This window comes from Cervus elaphus, chromosome 16, assembly GCF_910594005.1.
Source record: "Cervus elaphus chromosome 16, mCerEla1.1, whole genome shotgun sequence".
Classification (NCBI taxonomy): Eukaryota; Metazoa; Chordata; class Mammalia; order Artiodactyla; family Cervidae; genus Cervus; species Cervus elaphus.
Window position 1 is genome coordinate 11231557 of NC_057830.1, and position 19296 is coordinate 11250852.

General features: G+C 35.7%; 1 protein-coding gene across 1 annotated transcript in view; it reads left to right on the forward strand.

Annotated features, from left to right (window-relative positions):
- Nucleotides 1-19296, forward strand: part of SHOC1 (shortage in chiasmata 1) — a 90358-nt gene that overhangs the window by 27169 nt on the left and 43893 nt on the right. The window contains exons 5-14 of the mRNA XM_043870539.1: nt 3104-3266; nt 3466-3580; nt 4509-4659; nt 5379-5480; nt 6546-6654; nt 11168-11262; nt 11907-12143; nt 14770-15186; nt 17930-18055; nt 19048-19224. Of these exons, the coding sequence (XP_043726474.1) occupies nt 3104-3266; nt 3466-3580; nt 4509-4659; nt 5379-5480; nt 6546-6654; nt 11168-11262; nt 11907-12143; nt 14770-15186; nt 17930-18055; nt 19048-19224 (1692 nt within the window). The remainder of the gene's footprint in view (nt 1-3103; nt 3267-3465; nt 3581-4508; nt 4660-5378; nt 5481-6545; nt 6655-11167; nt 11263-11906; nt 12144-14769; nt 15187-17929; nt 18056-19047; nt 19225-19296) is intronic.

Sequence of the window (19296 nt, forward strand, 5' to 3'; positions counted from 1 at the left end):
AGAAAATTCTTCCTTGGAGTAAATAAATATTTATTCATATTTTTACTTAAAGTTTCCTTTAAGATTTTATATGATTAAAAGTAAAACTTTTTAAAAATCCCAAATGTTTTGGCAGTGGTCCCAATATTATTTGGGGAATCCTCTTTGCTTTCCCCATTGATTAGAAATGTCACTTACATTATATGCCAAATCCTTATCCACATTATAGTTTGTTTCTGGATATTCTAGTATGTTTTACTGACTTGCCTATTATTGTGTCAGTATCGTACAGTTTTAGCTATTTAATATACGAATATATCTTGTATTAATAGTCTTTCCCCCCCTATTCTCACATCTGTATTCTTCCAGATTTACTTTGTGATTACAAGTAATCTGATTAGTTTTCCAAATTCTAAGACAGACTTCTTGAGAAATTGAAACCTTTTAGTTTTTACCATAGTTAACCTTTTTTAGCCAGGAAAATGGTTTATTTTGCCTTTTCTTCAAGTTTTGTTGTTTTTATTTTTGTCTATTGGTAATGATCCTCGGTAACGTTTTACAGTATCTTCCATAGACATTCTGCACACTTCTGGTGGTTATTTCTCAATATTTGTATGTTTGTGGCCATAATGAACACGTTTTTCCATTAATTTTTGACTAGGTTCATATATATATATATATATATTTGAAAACCATTTTTTATAATTTTTTTTATCAGTTTAGTGAACTCAGTTGTTTTCATTTCATTGTATTGGGTTTTCTGCCAAGAATAACTCTATCCTCTTTCCTGTCAGTAGATCTCTTTTTTGCTTTTTTTTCATAGCTAACTAGCCAAAATTTTGTTTCCTTATGACAACTTAACACTCCTCTACAACAGAGGAAAACAGTCTCCTCATATCTGTATTGGTACATATACCAGTGTAATAAGGTAAGAGATCCAGGGAATGCATATAGTCATAAGACTATAAGGAAATAGCACCTCTGTTAAAACCTTCGTACAGATAAAAAGAACATTGGTTGTGGTGTGATGCTGCCCTCAGGTGGCTCAACAAAACAGAGTGGTTAGAAAAAAAGACCTCAAAACTGATATGGGATGACCCAGAGGGACGGGATGGGGAGGGAGGAGGGAGGGGGGGTTCAGGATGGGAACACATGTAAATCCCATGGCTGATTCATGTCAATGTATGGCAAAAACCACTACAATATTGTAAAGTAATTAGCCTCCAACTAATACAAATAAATGAAAAAAACAAAAACCAATATGAGATGTCCCCATGGACTCCCGAAGTACTAGGATGAGCCTTTAGGAAGGAAAGACAGCTAGAGGATCAGTGTTTCAAAGTGGAAAGTGGAGATGGGGATATAAATGAATGATTTTTTAGTCTTTACTATTAATATGACTTCATTACTATTTACAGAATGGATGTACGAATGAATCTTCTTTAATTATTTCAGCTAAAGCCTGCTTAGACATGGTGGTGATTAGCCAGCTTTCTCTGGCATATCATGGGATGTTCTCAGCCACAGGATTGTCAGGAACTTAACAAGTTCTGATAAACAATCTCTTAGGAGGCTAGTTTACATAACAATTTCTCTTTTGGTATTTTAAGTTAGCACCAGGCAGAGGCATGGTCATGGCCTGCCTACTGGACACCATATATTTATTATGTACATGCGTACCAATGATGTAGCAAACAGTTGGTCATGGGAGACCTCACTTCATACTATCCTTCTCTCATACCATTTAAAATTACTTAACTGAAAGGCCACTGCCCAGAACAAGAGACCATTGCTCCCCCTTCCATCCCTGGGCCTAGAAACTGCTAAAGCACTGATACTGTTAGCTAAGATTCTAAAGTGACCCAAGCATGACAGAGTGAGGATAGAGAGGAGAAACCCGTTTCAGCAGTTAGGTGTTAGCAGTCGTGTTTTCTAACATGTAAGCTCTACCACACTTCTCTAGAAGATACTTTGCTATATAGCTTTCATTGTAATTAATTTTATAACAAATGTGTTTGAACAACTTTAGAGTGCTAGAATCAGAGTTGGTCTCATTTGTAGGCTTTTTAGACCATCTCCATTCCCTAGTGTGAATCTCTGGAGATGAATTGGAGACCTCACGAGATAAAATCATGTAGAGAAGAAAAGACTGGGATCAGCAAAAGTCAAATGCTTTTATTTATTTTATTTGTTTATTTATTTATTTTGCTTTTATTTCTTTACAGTCTTGCTAAGGCTAACTGGCTAGTTTGAGGCATAAGACCACGAAATAACTTCCTCCATTGATTACATTAATTTTACTGGGGGAAAAAAATAATGAGCCTTTACAATTCTTTCAGGATATTTGGCTACTACTCAGTGTGCTGTACTGTGCTTAATCGATTGCTCAGTTGTGTCCGACTCTTTGTGACCCCATGGACTGAAGCCCACCAGGCTCCCCTGTTCAGGGGATTCTCCAGACAAGAATGCTGGAGTGTATAGCCATTTCCTTCTCCAAAAGATCTTTCCAACCCAGGGATGGAACCTGGGTCTCCTGCATTGCAGGCAGATTCTTTACCATTTGAGCTACCAGGGAAGCCCTACTCAGTGTACTGAATGTGAAATTGTGAAAGTGTTAGTCACTCAGTTGTGTCCGACTCTGCGACCCCATGGACTGTGGCTCACCAGGCTTCTCTGTCCATGGAATTCTCCAGGCAAGAATGCTGGAGTGAGTTGCCATACCTTGTACTAAGCCATGTTAAATTTTTTTGAGCTTCTACCTCTGTACCAGTACCATGCAACATGATTTATTTGCACAGTACAATGAAGAACTAAAGAATTTAAAATTTGTTTGACTATTATGTATAAAATAAGCTACAATGATACATTGTACAACAGGGGGGAATATAGCCAATATTTTATAATAACTATAGGTAGAGTATAACCTTTAAAAATTGTGAATCAGTGTATTATACACCTGTAACTTACATAATATTGTACATCAACCATTCTTTAAATAACTAAATAAATAAAATGTGTTTGTAAACCCCAACTGTATCAATGGCTGACTACAGTAATTATCTAGATCCGTTTGTATAACTTTTAGATTTGTTCTTATTCTATTATATTTCTTATTTATTTTCAGATTTGTCTATTGATGAAGAAATAATTTTTGTAAGTTATTTGATGGCCTATAAAAGTCACCTACCAACTTTGCACACTCTGTTGAGTAGGCTAAAACTATTTTTAGTAAAGGATCCCTTGCCAGATTTCAAAGCACAGATCTCCACAGAAGCTAAATTTTTCAGGTACTTAATTGCCCAGTGTCGTAAATATTTTTAAGAGGAGAAAATCTTCTTTGTATGTTCACAAGTCTAGATGCTATCAATCATAGTATTTTATTATTACCTCAAGTCTAATTTTAATCACTATGTATTTTGACTAACTACATTTGGAATGTACCTTGCTTTTAGTAAACACTAATTTAATGTTTTGTTTTTTGTTAAGGGAGTGTTTCTCTTTTCAAGGAGATGTAAAATGTTTTGTGAAAGAAGATTTTTACATGGATAAAGAGGACTTTTGTCAGGAGAAACTGAAAGATACAGTAGGTTTAAATGAAGCTGTAGTATTTGCTTTCAGTAATTTTTAAATTAAAGTTAGTAAGTCATACTTTTATAAGTTGTGGTAATATACATTGGCCATCTACTGTTGTCAAGTTAAAAAACTCAATAATGGGTTGAACATGTATCAATTAAAGAGTCAAATATACTTCAGAGATAGCAGTCTAAACCTTGGCTATACACTGAAATTACTTGATAAATTTTAATAAAATTCTGAAGCCTGGATCCTACTCAGATGTATTCTGATCTAATTGGTCTGGTGTGCATCCCAGGTATAGGGAATTTTAAAACCTCTCCCAATAATTTTAATCAATATACCTGGTATAGGACACTAAGAAGTTATATATACATTGGTCTTAAGACATTTAAACGTTTCTATTTTTTACAGACAAAAACTTTAACACACAGGGTAAAAATATTAATTCACCTGTTAGCTCCTTTTCTCCAATCTCTTTCTTCTTCCCCTGTTAATTCTGAGAGCTATGCATATATAGTCTCACGTGTTGAAGAATCCAGTTCTGTCGGAATGAGAGAAATAAATTCTATGGAATGCAGTAAAGATCCATTCCATTCCACCTACTCTTTTTACTCCATTCACCAACTCTCATTTGCTGCAGTGATTGATTTAACTTAGAATTTTGAAATGTTATTAATACAAAAGAAAATATTTCTGTATCTAGGGATATTGTACATCACTAATGTAAACAGTGGCCATGAAGGATTTTATTCAAACAGAAAATTGCTTGTATTATATTATTTTTGGCTGCTACGCTTACTTTTAAAATAAAATGTCTGCAGAGCATTAAAGTTTTTGAGTGTGGATTTAGTAATTAAATTATACCAATTAAGCAAATGTATCTTTTTGTGAACTCAGAAATATTTGTTTGGAAAGCCTCACTAAAAACTTGTCTTACCTATATATTATTTTAGTCATCAACTTTGCTTGAATGTGAATTGTTAGTAACTATAAGCCACAAACAAGAAGTTGATATTCCATCACTCTCAGAACTGAAGGAGTCATTAAACTTAATGCCAGAAATAATAAATTATGCAGATGAAAATGAAAACCTTTCCAAAACAGGTGAGAATTAAATGGGTATGTTTGGGTATAAAAGGGCAACATTTGGAATCGTGGTGATAGAAATGTTCTGTGTCCAACTTCAGTGTTAGTATGCTGATTGTGATGTTGTATAAAGTTTTGCAAGCTGTTACCTTTTTACATGAAATCTCTGTATATTATTTTTATAATTCCACATGAATCTATAATTATGTCAAAATTAAAATATAATTTCAAAAGGCCTCCCCAAAATCTATTACTTGTTAGAACTTCTTAATAATGTTTGTTACAAAAGTTCTTGTTCATTAAACCTTTTCTGAACCTTCAGATTTTTAAAAAGTTTCCCTGGTGGTGATAGTTTAGTCGTTCAGTTATGTCTGGCTCTTTGCAACCCTATGGACTGTAGCCTGCCAGGCTCCACTGTCCATGGGGTTTTCGAGGCAAGAATACTGTTGCTGCTTCCTTCTTCAGGGAAACTTCCCGATCCAGGGATCAAATCCGGCTATCCTGTATTGCAGGCAGTCTCCTGCATTGCAGGTAGATTCTTTACCAATTGAGCCACTAGGGAAGGTTCTTACTTGGCTCTAATGGTGACTAAATGACTCCTCTGAGGAGGAGGTTATTGAGGTCATTGAGGAATGAACTGAGGAATGAACAGTTCACTGAGGAATGAACAAGATTGCAGAAACCCAGTATCATGGTATTTTTGCCGATAATAGACTTTGTTTTTTTTGTCTTTTCAGATCTTACTATCAAGTATGGAGTTGACCTTGAGGATATAAAATGCAGCTCCATAGAAATTTTGACCATTCAAAATCAATGTGAACCAGAGTACAGGCAACCAGGTAGAAATTTTGAATAAACCACTGAGTTTATCAGGGGATATCTATATATGATGTAAAAGTACAATACATTCACATATAAAGTCTACTAAGAGACAGTTTTCATGTTTAGAACTTGATTATTGCAAACCAAATTCTTTTATCTATCCCTTACATTTGTTCCTATCAATAACATCCTTCTAGCATCGAAATTGAATAATACATAGAACAGAGTTACAAAGATTGAAGAAGAGGAATGAAGGAAATAGCATTAATATTAAAAACAGAAATCTTATAATTTTATAGTTCAGTAATAAAATTTTACCTCAGTATTAACAATCTAGTTTTGTAAATTTAACTTTTTAATCCCCAAAGCAATCCTATCATTATTGTTAATATTACTATCCTACCAAATTTGGAAGGTCAGAATCATCTTTTGTTCCAGTGTAATGCCAGACTATGTTGCTTTCGAAGTGTTCTGACAATACTGTTATTTAGTTACATTTTTATCTGGATCAAATTAATCATCTATTTGGAAGTTTGCTGTTTTATTTATGAGAGTGATAGAAACACATTGGCTCCATATCATAAATGATGATTATTTTTTCAAACCCACCCTATGAAAACATAATTCTGTACTAGCCCACCTAGTCTCCAGACTTTTTAAAGTGAAGAATTACTCTCTATTAATACTGTTTGCTTAACATCACCAGTATTTAGTACAGAGATAAAAATAGCACTGTGTCCTAAGTACTGACAGTATTAGTTGTCAGAATTTAAAACATTATTACACATGAAGTCTTAGAATTTATCTTAAATGGTAAATTTAATAAAGTTCAGTTATCATTGTATTTTTAAAAAATCACCATTATCATAGCTGAGACACCATGTGATATATGTGTAGTCCTTTATATAGATGGAAATCTAAAACTGTTATTTTGTATTTCAAATAACCCAAATTTATTTCAATTGAAAATTTTTGTTGTAACAGAATGATTGGACATAACAGTTGCTTACAAAAGTCACAAATTATACATATTTATTCAATGTTTATATAACATGATTTTTATTAATTTTTATATATTCCAGGAGAGTTAGAAATGCCATTAACTCATCTAGACCTAACAAACCACCATTCTTCAGTGAATTCATTATGTGCAGAACTTCAGACATTTCCATCTTCTCCTATTTGTAAAATGTAAGTAAAGATTATATCTAGAACTCAGATTGCAATTCAGAAGAAGCAATCTTTAATTAAATCTCTCCATATAAAGTCAGTTTCCAAGATATTTCTGTGAAAAAAGTGTAAGAGATTAAATGGTGTTTATAATAAGAAACTGATGGGAATACACAAATATACATGTACATAACTGTTTTTATATGCACAGAATATCTTTAGAAGGACACATGAAAATCAAGTAATGTTGGTTGATCCCAGAAAGGAACTGGGCAAACTGGAAATATATAGGAGCTAGTAAATGATGGAGCTAGGCTCTTTTATACTTTAAGTATTTTGAATGTGAATATAGCACCATCAAATATAAACAACTCAAAAATTTTAATTTTAAATTTAAACCATCTGCTTAGAAAATTGCCAGTGGATGCTTACCAATGACACTGCCTCTATTGGCACTCATTACCATGAATACAGTGTAGTAGTGTATTGATTTGCTAGGGCTGCCGTAACAAATACCATAGACTGAGTGACTTAAACAATAGAAATTTATTTCTTCATAGTCTAGAGGCTAGAAATCTGAGATCTGGATATCAGCAGGGTTGGGTTCTTTCTGAGTGCTCCCTCCTTGGCTTGTAGAAAGCTGTCTTCTCCCTTTGTCTTCATGTGATCTTTCCTCCATGTTTGTCTATGTCCCGATCTCTTCTTAAAAGGACACCAGTTTTACTGGATTAGGACCCACCCTAATCACCCCATTTAACTTAATTACCTCTTTAAAGGCCTTACCTCCAAATATAGTCATTCTAAGGTACTGACAGGGCTTCAAGATATGAATTTGAGGGAGAACACAATTCAGCCCATAGTAAGTAGTTAATAGCCCTGAAGTACAGCCAGATTGTCTGGCTCTGTCATTTACTAGCTCTGTGATCTTAGTTGCCCTGGGCCTCACTTCCTTATCTATTATATTGGGATAATAATAGTACATACTCTGAGTTCTTAGTTGTGATTGGCTAATCTGCCAGAGAAGAATGCTATTGGATTACTGGAAGCAACTGGAGCATCTCATCACTAGCTGCTCAGGCTTCTACTAATGGTCTCAGGAGAGTGTTGCAGCATAAAATAAAGAAAGCTGACGTTGAGGGCACCAGTTATCTTCATCTTCTGGCAAATAGGGATTTCCTTTAGGACGAGTAAATTTGTTTTAGAGCTATGCAGAACTCTACCATGAACTGCTGCTGCTGCTGCTACTAAGTCGCTTCAGTCGTGTCCGACTCTGTGTGACCCCCTAGACGGCAGCCTACCAGGCTCCCCCGTCCCTGGGATTCTCCAGGCAAGAACACTGGAGTGGGTTGCCATTTCCTTCTCCAATGCATGAAAGTGAAAAGTGAAAGTGAAGTCTCTCAGTCGTGTCCGACTCTTAGTAACCCCATGGACTGCAGCCCACCAGGCTCCTCTGTCCACGGGATTGTCCAGGCAAGAGTAATGGAGTGGGGTGCCATTGCCTTCTCTGTACAATGAACTAGAACTGCCCATATCAGATATGAGCTCTAACAAAATAGCATGGGACAAATACAGAAACTCCCTGTAATTTGTTTAAATATTTTAATCCCTTTGTTAAAGTGCAAGATGTTTATTTGCAGGGCCTATATTTCTATTTGTGTGTTTTCTTTTATGCTTTTACTTACTCCATATACCCTTGTTATTGTTGTTAACTCTCTAAGTCATGTCCAATTCTTTGCAACCCTATGAACTTTAGCATGCCAGTCTTCCCTGTCCTTCACTGTCTCCCAGAGTTTGCTCAAACTCATGTCCATTGAGTCAGTAATGCCATCCAACCATCTCATCCTCTGTCCCCCTGCCCTCAATCTTTCCTAGCATCAGGGTCTTTTTCAATGAGTCAGCTCTTCATATCAGGTGGACAACGTATTGGAGCTTAAGCATCAGTCCTTCCAATGAATATTCAGGGTTGATGTCCTTTGGGACTGACTGGTTTGCATCTGTTAAGGCAGTTTGTCAACTAGAAATGAAAACTAGCTGGAATTAATATAATCTTGAATTTCTCATAATGAAAGTATTTATTTAAACTGCAGTAAACTCATTTTAATCACACACGTTTTATACCTACTTATTGTTATAATTCAAACATGAGAATTTATGAAATTAAGTCTTATCTGTGCTTATGATTTGCCAGTTAAAACAAAAAGACTTTTAAATTAGCCAAAGGTTTTAGGGCCTTTTGAAACAACTTTAAGAAACTGTCTCATCACTGGCAAATCATTTCCATTTGTTCATGAACATAAAAACTTAAAAATCCCTTTTTGAAAATAAATTTACACATTAACTGTGAAACTGAAAACAAAAAGAACAAATATTTTTACAAAACAGGAAAAATAATATGTAATATTATTGTACTTTTAACTTGCTTTTATAGCCCTAATTACTTTTGTTTCAGAACACAACATTTTGGCTTGAGATATAACCAGTTAACAAATATTTTTAGTTCCTGCTACATATAAAGCTCTATGCTAGATTTTATGGTGCTAAAAAAATGTCTGCATGGTGTTAAGCCTTTTTTCTACACTAACTGATTGCTGAATTGTGAATGTATTTTGATATATGACCAAAGAAAATACCAAATTCGGACATGTCTTCAGAAAGCTCAATTAAGAATGAAGTCATCTGTCTATATTATGACCTTCTTCTGGACTTGGTTTGCCTAAATATTTATCCTTCCCTTTACTTTAAGATAATCATCTACAATCTGAGGTGTCAGGTTGTCAACCGACCTTGGCAAGGTTTAAGAACAGTGCAGTTTCTCAAATATTACCACCACATGCAAGATTTTTGGGTTATGTGAGTAAATTGGGTGATTTAGACTTAAGATCTAGTTGTCTGCTACTACCCAGAATTGTCGATTGAACTAGCAGTACTTATAATTAGCATGTTCATGTATGTTCTGTGGGGCTTCCCTGGTGGCTCAGATGGTGAAGAATCTACTTGCAACGCAGGAGACCTAGGTTCAATCCATGGGTCAGGAAGATCCCCTGGAGAAGGGAATGGCTACCGGTTCCAGTATTCTTGCCTGGGAAATCCCATGAACAAAGAGCCTAGTGGGCTACAGTCCATGGGGTCACAATATGAACGGAGAAACAGAATACAATCACTTCTCACTTAGGAGGGTGTGGGAGTTTGGGGCATAGATTAAAGGGTTTGTGAATTAATGGTCTCTTCCCTGTTGTTGTTCTTGTTCCGTCGTTTAGTTGTGTCCGACTCTTTGTGACCCCTTTATTTCTACACTAACTGATTGCTGAATTGTGAATAAATTTTTATATGTGACCAAAGAAAATATCTTTGGACTGCAGCATGCCAGGCTTCCCTGTCCTTCATCGTCTCCCAGAGTTTGCTCAAACTCATGTCCATTGAGTTGGTGATACCATCCAACCATCTTGTCCTCTGTCATTCCCTTCTCCTCCTGCCCCTAATCTTTCCCAGCATGAGGTGGCTAGAGTATTGGAGCTTCAGCTTCAGCATCAGTCCTTCCAATGAATTTTCAGGACTGATCTTTAGGACTGACTAATTTGATCTCCTTGCAATCCAAGGGACTCTCAAGAGTCATCTCCAACATCACAGTTCAGAAGCATCAATTCTTCAGTGCTCAGCCTTCTTTATGGTCCAACTGTCATATCCTCACATGACTACTGGAAAAACCATAGCTTTGACTAGATGGACCTTTGTTGGCAATGTCTCTGCTTTTTAATACACTGCCTCGGTTTGTCATAGCTCTTCTTCCAAGGAGCAAGCGTCTTTTAATTTCATGGCTGCAGTCACTGTCCACAGTGATTTTGGAGCCCAAGAAAATAAAGTCTATCACTGTTTTCATTGTTTCCCCATCTATTTGCCATGAAGTGATGGGACTGGATGCCATGAGCTTCGTTTTTTGAATGTTGAATTTTAAGCCAGCTTTTTAACTCTCTGCTTTCACCTTCACAAGAAGCTCTTAAGTTCCTCTCCACTTTCTGCCATAAGGGTGATGTCATCTGCATATCTGAGGTTATTGATATTTCTCCTGGCAATCTTGATTCCAGCTTGTGCTTCATCCAGCCTGTGCTTCATCCAGGCATTTTGCATGATGTGCTCTTCATATAAGTTAAATAAGCATGGTGACAATATACAGCCTTGACATACTCCTTTCCCAATTTTGAACCAGTCCATTGTTCCTACTACCTACTAATTTTTGACCTCATACCTACTAATGAGCTGTATTTACTGATTTACACTGCTTGTCATACATACTTCCTTCTCTCCTCAATACCAAAAACACACAGACACATCACTCACTTACCCACAAAACTGAAGGACTTGAACTAAATTTTAGGATCTTTTACTTCCTGAAAAGGTAAAAGAGACAGAAATTTTTTATAGTTCTGGTCCTCAGCCAGTAGAAGCTCCAGAAATTCTGTTTAGAATGGACTTGGATCCATTGTTATATTGTATTATATATATTATCTAATATTAAACTTTAACTCTTGTTTTTCAGTAATTTGCTTACTGCTGAAGAATCAGCTAACAAATACCATATGCTATGGCAGTTAGAAAGCTGCCGAAGCTCTCTGAACTCATTTTTGATTAGAGGTAAAAATTGATTTTGAATGCTAAATAAAAAGTATAGATGAAAAGGTACAATCAGTAGAAATGTATTGTTGTTGGACATGCTGCTCTGTCCATGGGATTCTCCAGGCAAGAATACTGGAGTGGGTTGCCATTTCCTTCTCCAACTCTGTCCCTACTTAAGCTATAAAGTAATGGAAAGCTCTGTGCCACAATATCTAAAATGATAATTATCATAAAATCTGATAAAACATATCTTATTTAGGCTCATTATAAAGAGAAAATTTCTGATTTAATAAATCTTACATTAATCCTTCAAAATATTATTGAGTGTATTAATTTATTAATTACTAAAATGGTCAAAGTTTTATTTCCTGCTAAATAGTAGAATAATTTTAACTTCATGATATTTCCATAGATTGAAATAAACCTTTATGTGACTTCTGTTGCTATAATATTTTAGACTTTTACAAATATTAGCATCTTGAAAATGAAATACTAGATATGTTTGTTTTATATTTACTCTAATTTGTAAAAATCTACTTTATAAGAGATTTCTATGTGTCTCTGTTTTTTTGGTTGGTTTTGTGGTTGTTTTTTTTTTTTCATTTTTTTGCCCTGTGGATTGTTTCTCATATTTGTTGTTTGGTTTGTTTTGATTTTTTAAGTGCCAAGAACTGAAGAGCCCAACAACCAATATTCACCTACAGATTTGAAAAAGATATTTTCTGTTGAAGAAGAAAAACTTGTGGTTAATCCTATAAATGCAGAGTGGTGGAAAGAAGCAAGACTAAATCTGACAGAAACTTTGGAACCTCTAAGTACATGTTTGTGTCATAATAATTTATCTTCCGATGATGCTAAACTGGAGGCATTTTTACCTACAAGTGTGCCTCAATTAGAACGTAAGTATAATAGTAAATATCTCTTCTGTAAATATTTTCAGAATGAGAACATGTTAGATACTGGCTTTCCAGGAGGCAATTAGGAAAATACAACTAAATTCCAGCATTTAATATAGCTCTGGCTCTGCCAGAATTTATAACTTTGACCTTCACTAAGCCCCATTTTCTTCCTTGAAAAAATGATGAAGTTTGACAAACTAATCCTTAAGTCTCTATCTGTTCTAAAATTCTGTATTCTCAGCTTTAAATCTCTAGGCATTTTCAGCTAAAAAGACCTTATTTCCTTTTATAAATGATAATTTCTAGCCCATTTTCTGTTTACATCAGCCTAGGTGTAAACCAGCACCATTATTTTTCGACCTGACAGCTGAGTTTTAAGTGTTCAGTAATGTCTAGTAATCTCTTTTCATCAATAGAAATCATCCTTTGATACCAAAAGGTTTAGTCATTAGGCATTTTTAAACTTGATACAATTTAAGTATTTTATTTAGGAATTTTATATCTGTGGATTTTTTAAAAGATTTTATTCAGGAACTTTTTATAGTATTTTATTTAGGAACTTTATGTCTACGTTCTCCCAAATTCCTTGAGCATATTTATGATCCTTACCTTGAACTCTTTACTGAGTAGATTGCTTATCTTCACTTAGTTCTTTCTGGGGTTTTATCTTGTTCCTTCATTGGGAACATAATCTTCTGTCTCTTCTTTTTGCCTAATTCACAGTTTTTATTTCTATGTGTGGGGTAGGTTGGTTATGTTTCCTAGTTTTGGAAAAGTGGTCTTTTGAAGCAGTTGTATATGTCCCAGCAGTGCACTCCCTTCTGGCCACTAGAGCTCTATGCGCTAGCTATATGCAGTATATGCACTATGCACAGCCCTATGTGGGCTGTGTAGGCACTTCTGTTGTTGCAGATTGACTAATGTGAGTGGTCTGATAGGTGTGGCTGACCCCTTGTCCAGTTGGTTGCCAAGCCCTGCTTTTGTGTGGAGTCCACTGGCCACTAGTGGGTGGGGCTGGATCACAAAGTGGCTGGCTGTGGACCTGGAGACCCCAGGATTACTGTTGACCTACTCATGGGTGGAGCCAGGTCCCAGAATGACTAGTGGCAAAGCTGGGAGTCCTGGATCTAGTGTCAGCCTGCTGGTAGGTGGAACTGGTTTTCGACTTGGTTAGCTATAGGGTTTGAGGCTGGGATCAGCCAGATAGTGGGTGGGTTTTATACTCTCAGGTGGCTGGCTGAGGAGCCCAAAGTGTCCCAGAGTTGATGTTAGCCTACTGATGGGCTGTGGTAGTGCTCAGATGATCCAGGACTAGTGCCCACCCACTGGCAGATGGAGCCAGGTCCTGGGGTCTCATAGCTGATAATGGCCTCCTGGTGGGCAGGGTTGAGGCCTAAGAGATCCTGAGCTGTTGTCCAGCCACTGGTAGGCAGGTATGGTTCCTTGGCCTTCTGGTAGACAGGACCACATCCCAGGGTGGCTGAGGGCTTGGGGGGCCTGCTGGTAGGTGGTACTGTGTCCCTAAACAGCTAGCTCCTGGGCCTGAGGAATCTCAGTACTAATGCCCAAAAGGCTGGTGGGTGGGGTCTGACCCAGTGCTAACAAGCTAGAGGGAGGATTTCAAAATGGCACTTATCAGCACTAGAATCCCCATGGCAGAACAAGTGTCCAAAAGACAGCTACTGCCAACATCTGTGTCCTGAGGGTGAGTTCCAGTTGCCCCTGCCTTCTTGGAAATCTCCCCAAGATCAGCTGGTAGGTCTGACTTGGGCTCCTTTCAAAGTATTGCCTCTGCCCTGGGTCTCAGGGTGAGTGAGATTTTGTGTGCCTCTTTTGAGAGTGGAGACTGTTTCCTACAGCTCTCCTGAAAGAAAGCCTTAAGCCTTCAAAGTCAACTGTTCTGGGGGCTTGCCTTCCTCATACATGACCCCAACTACGGAAGCCAAATGCAGGGCTCTGTAAATGAAATTCTGGTTCATCCCCTAAAAGGAATCTTATACCCATTAGCAGTCACTCCCATTCCCTGTCTTATAGATTTGTCTATTCTGAATGTTCTGTAGAAATGGAATCATGAAATATGTGGTCTTTTGTGACTGACTTACTTTATTTAGCATGTTTTCAAGATGTGTCCATATTATAGCATGTGCATACCTTAATATAAAGTATTGATCAAGTATCTTGTCAAATTTTTAATTGGTGTTCTTTTAAAATGTTAAGTTATAAGAGTTCTTTATATATATTGGAAATAGTCTTTTTTTAAAGTGTGTGTATGGAAAGTATTTTCTTCTGGTCTGTGGCTTGCTTGGTATATAAGTTTTTGACCCTTACCTTTGAACAACTGTTACCTCTAGGGCTGTGAGTAGCTGTAAGCCTATTGGCAATGGGCTGGAATTATTTCTTGGCCCAGTAACCTTTGTTCCAATAGTAGTAAAAGAGGTGCTGAATTTTTATCCTTTAAAAAAATATTTTATTCAGAGAAAACATTGATTTTAAAAGCAATAAACAAAGTCCTCTTAAGGATCACATTATATTAATAAGAACCTAGAACTAAAGGTTATCTTAATACCCTAGTAGAACACCCATTTGGGCATGAAAATCATTGGATATTTTTATTTTCCATTTTCAGCATGGTTAGAACATGAAGATTGTTCCTCTCCTCTTACACTTATTAATGAGCAATCTACAAATGATCATTTATCACCTCCACAAAAGACTCCATCTCCAACTAAAGAAGTATCAGACTTGCATCTTTCTGATGAATGTGTCTCTGTTGAAAGACCAAGAAAAGAAGAAAAACCAAAGAATGACCTAGAACTAGGTTATGGAATAATCCAAAATAAAGAAAATAAAGATCACTTGGAACTTGACAGCCCAGTACCATCTACTGAATCATCTTCCTCTTCAAGAATTGAAAAAGCATCTTTTAAACATGGTAAAAAATGGGAGAATAATTTGGACCTTTTGAGCGACTTTATTATGCTGCGAAATAAGTATCCAACTTGTACCTCAAAGACTGAAGTCACAGACAATGATGGAAAAGATGGTGGGTAACTTAGTAATAATTTGGTGTAGGTATGATAGTTTCAAGGACTAAACAGATAATTTATTATAGAAAGTAAAGAAATAAAGTTCTTCAGGTAAAACATGTTATTCTTCAAAGAAAATATCATTGATTCATGACACATTGTATAAAGAGATGGATATAGGATATACAGGTATAAATGTAGATATGTATTTTCCAAAAAATTTAAAAGCACATTTGAACTTGTAAGAAAAGCCACTATTTGTAAAAACACTTTCTACAACTTAGTCATACAGATTCATAGTATTTCTAACTTTTGCTGATCTTTCTGCCATTCTTTTTTCTCTTTTAGCTCACAGTTCTACATCAATGTTTTAACTTATATTTTAATATGTACTTAAGAATCTTTTGTCCATTTGATTGCTTATTACTCCTTTTAACCTTACCAAAGAGTTTCTGTTTGACTTGTAACTGTTTTACATTAATTGCTTATAAACATATCATTTCACTCCTGGTAAAAAAAAAAAAAAACTCTAAAATTCTAATACTCTCGAATGTGTTTGACATAGGTTACCCAAGTGAAACAAGTACAAAACTATTTATGAGAGTTAGAGTATACATAGGTATAACTCTCCTATGTACTATTAATGTACACAAGGTCATGCCCCTGAATAAACCAGAAGTAAAATATATACCAAAAATCAGTTTGAGGGTCCAGTGAGCTTGCTAACTAAACTCTCCAGAATTGTGGAGAGTAGCTTCCCAGCCCCAGGCTATGCTGGACTGGGCCAAGACTCCCCGTGATTGGGGAACTGCTTAGGATTCAAGACGTAGAAAAGCAGAAAAGAATGCTTGTTCCTTGTGTACAGTGTGATATGAAAGCCTTTTATAGATCTATTTAAAGTTACAATACTTAGTCAGTACATTTTCACGACGAAAAATTCAATGAAAATGCAGGAAGGTACTTAAAATCCCAGAATTTTATGACCCTTTATGTTAATATATATTCACTGTAAAGTTTCTTTTTATATAACTTGACCACCTTATAACCTCCCTTCCTAGGAGATAACTCTATATGTAACAGATCTTTCTAACCAATTTGCACCATAATTCAGAGCATAATTTCTATACATTGAAAGAATGAGCAAAATAGAAAGAATTATCCTAGGAATGTAATACATAAATAGGAATTTTTATAAGATTTTTTGATTCCAGGCTCATGAATGTTTTCAGTTTCTATTCATATTTGAGGCAAAGAAAAAATAACTCAATCCAAAATTAACACTGACATCCTTTTCTGGTTGTCATACTTGTGATGATATCTTCTAATAAGGGATGTTGGCAACAGAGAGAGGAAGCAATAAGAAAGGAGAAAAAGATAAAGAGAATGTTTTCTTATTAAAAAGTTAGCCATTAATTAAACACTTAAAAGAATATTCATGGCAGGTGGGAATGCTTCTGCAGTCTTGATGTTTCCTCAGTTAGTTTTATGTTCCTGGCCTCTTTGTCCTTTAACGTGTTCTCCCTAGAGGACGTGGAATGAATTACGTGTACTGTAAATTTGAAAAAGAGTAAGTTGGCATAAGCCTAAAGGAATGAGCTGCCCCACAAGTAGCAGGCCTTCTCGTCTGCTTCTCTATGCCATGCATCTTTTCCAAGCAGGTCCCCAGCCATGCAGAACCCTGGCCCATCCAGTATAATCTGGGGCAGGGTAGGTACTCTGCCGAATTCAGGTGTTTATTTAACAAGCTCACCTGACTCTCAGACAAAGCTTCTTTCTCCAACTTAGTTTTAATAACAGAGGTAATGTTTTGGTATGTATTTTTATTTCTTATCTTATTTTACAGTTGATGCCAGTGCAGGGAAGAATGTTAGGATTTATTAGACCCCCTCAAAAACTCTGATTTTTTTAATTAAAAAAAAGATTCTTTAATCATAGCTACTTACATTATTTATACTTGCAAATAATAACAATTTAGTTTAGGATATTTTACTCTCTTTTTTTCTACTGTGTATTTAAAGCTCATAAAAGAAAAGTACAGTTATTGAACATTGTGTGCCAGGCACTAAGTAACTTTTTAGAGAAAAATATGATACTGTCACTGACCTTGAGGAGCTTCCAGTATAATAGAGCGTACCAGATTTGCAGATAATTTCAGTATAATGCTGTCAGTGCCAGGAGAGTATGCCGACTGCTGAGGAAACAAAAAGGAGAGGCACTTTTCTGGCCTGGAAGTAGAGTGTGCAGTTACATAAAGCTTGTTATAGAAAATGCCTGAGAGCTAAAAGGTAAGTAGCAAGAAATGAGTTGAACGTTGACTTGGCAACTGAATGGCAACAACAAAGTAAGAAGTGATCTTATTAAGAAAGGATGGAGACAGGTAGGGTTTGGGGCCTAGGAGAGGATTAGTAGCAGAGGAGGGGTATATGGGCAGTCACAGAGAAATGAAGTAGAATGGAATGTCAGGTGTTTATAACACCTTATAACAATACTCAAAGTAGATATATTAATCCATATTCTACACATGAGAAAATTGAGGCTTCATCAGAGTTGGGATTGAAACACTGATTTGATGCCAAAGTTCTTTCCTTTATTACCATTCAGCTTCCTACCCAGCACCATGTTAAGTCCAATGACCAGGATAGTTGTTCAGTTTAATACTGATGCATTTCAAAGAACTTTAACAGTTATGATCATATTACAAGAAAGCATTTTAATCAACATTAAGTTGCCCTGAACAATGCAAATTAATGTTTTCATTAGAACTTCAAAACGAAGAACTTTCTTTGACTCTTCAAGAAGAAAGCCCTATTGTTTGTAATAATAAAACCCTAGAGAAAACAAGTCAGGAAAGAAGAGCAGATAGTGTCATCGAAATTCCAGCATCAGGTATATATTATGCTTTTTTAAATGCCTTCAAATTAAGTAAATTTGAAAGCTCATGTATTAAAATGTTTCAAGATGGTAACGTGTTTCTCAAATTTAGGTATCTAGAATATACCTTATTGTCCATGTAATTTTCTTCACTTGTTTCAGATATTTCTTCATTCAAGTCTTAACTTTCAAATTATTTCCAAACTCAGAATTCCTTATTTACTGCCTCTGCCTTCCCTGACTTGCCCTACTCTGGTCCTCTAAGTATTATTTCTTCCTTCATTTAACTTGCTGATTTCCTGCATTCATCAGAGAAGAGCAAACTGCAGCTCCTCAAACTCTGACTCTTCTGCCCAGTCTGGAAAAATAAACCGTTAATGGTTGCTTTCTCTGTTCTCTTACCCACCATCAGGGTGGTGTTATTGATTCCTATACTGATTTAAATGACTTATTCTGCCACAAATAAAACTGTTCTTTACATTGACTCCCAAAGAACAACCTGCTTAAGAACATCATGCTCATTGTGAAAATCAATAAGGAAATAGATGCTAGTTCTTTAGTATCATTTCATCTCTCAGTTAAATTTCATTTATGACCTTTATATGATAATACAAATCTTTAAATACTGGTCTGGTGAAAACTAAAACCAATTTGTCACTGTTATAAATGTGTTCAACTTAAGGTTATAAACTAATAGTGGAGGGAAAAGAAAAAATATTATGTGATTCTCTTTATATGGCTCCTCATACCTCCCCTGCCAAATTAATTCAAATAAACAAGATAGACACAACATTATACTTATTCTACAGAGGTGTTTTTTGTTTTGTTGTTGCTAGTTTATTTAGAATAAATATCCTAAAATAAGCTGTTATACAGTCTCATGATTTTTAACTCATGGGACCTTGGGTGGAGTTCAGGTTTCCATGAAGTACCATGCATAATTGGTTTGTCAAAAAGAACATACCATCCTTATAAAAACATTGCCTTTAATGTTTTTATTTTTGCAGATAGCCAGTGCCAAGCATATTGTCTCCTGGAAGCAGCAGCTTCTCCTATCTTAGAAAAACTTGTATGCCTCTGTACTCTTCCTGCTACTAACTGGAAATTTGCTACTGTCATTTTTGACCAAACAAGGTTCCTCTTGAAAGAACAAGAAAAAATAATAAGTGATGCTATTCATGAAGGTGAGTGCAAATAAAAGTCACACTATTTAAAAGAATATGAATTTATGGATCATTAGAAAATGCAGAAATTAG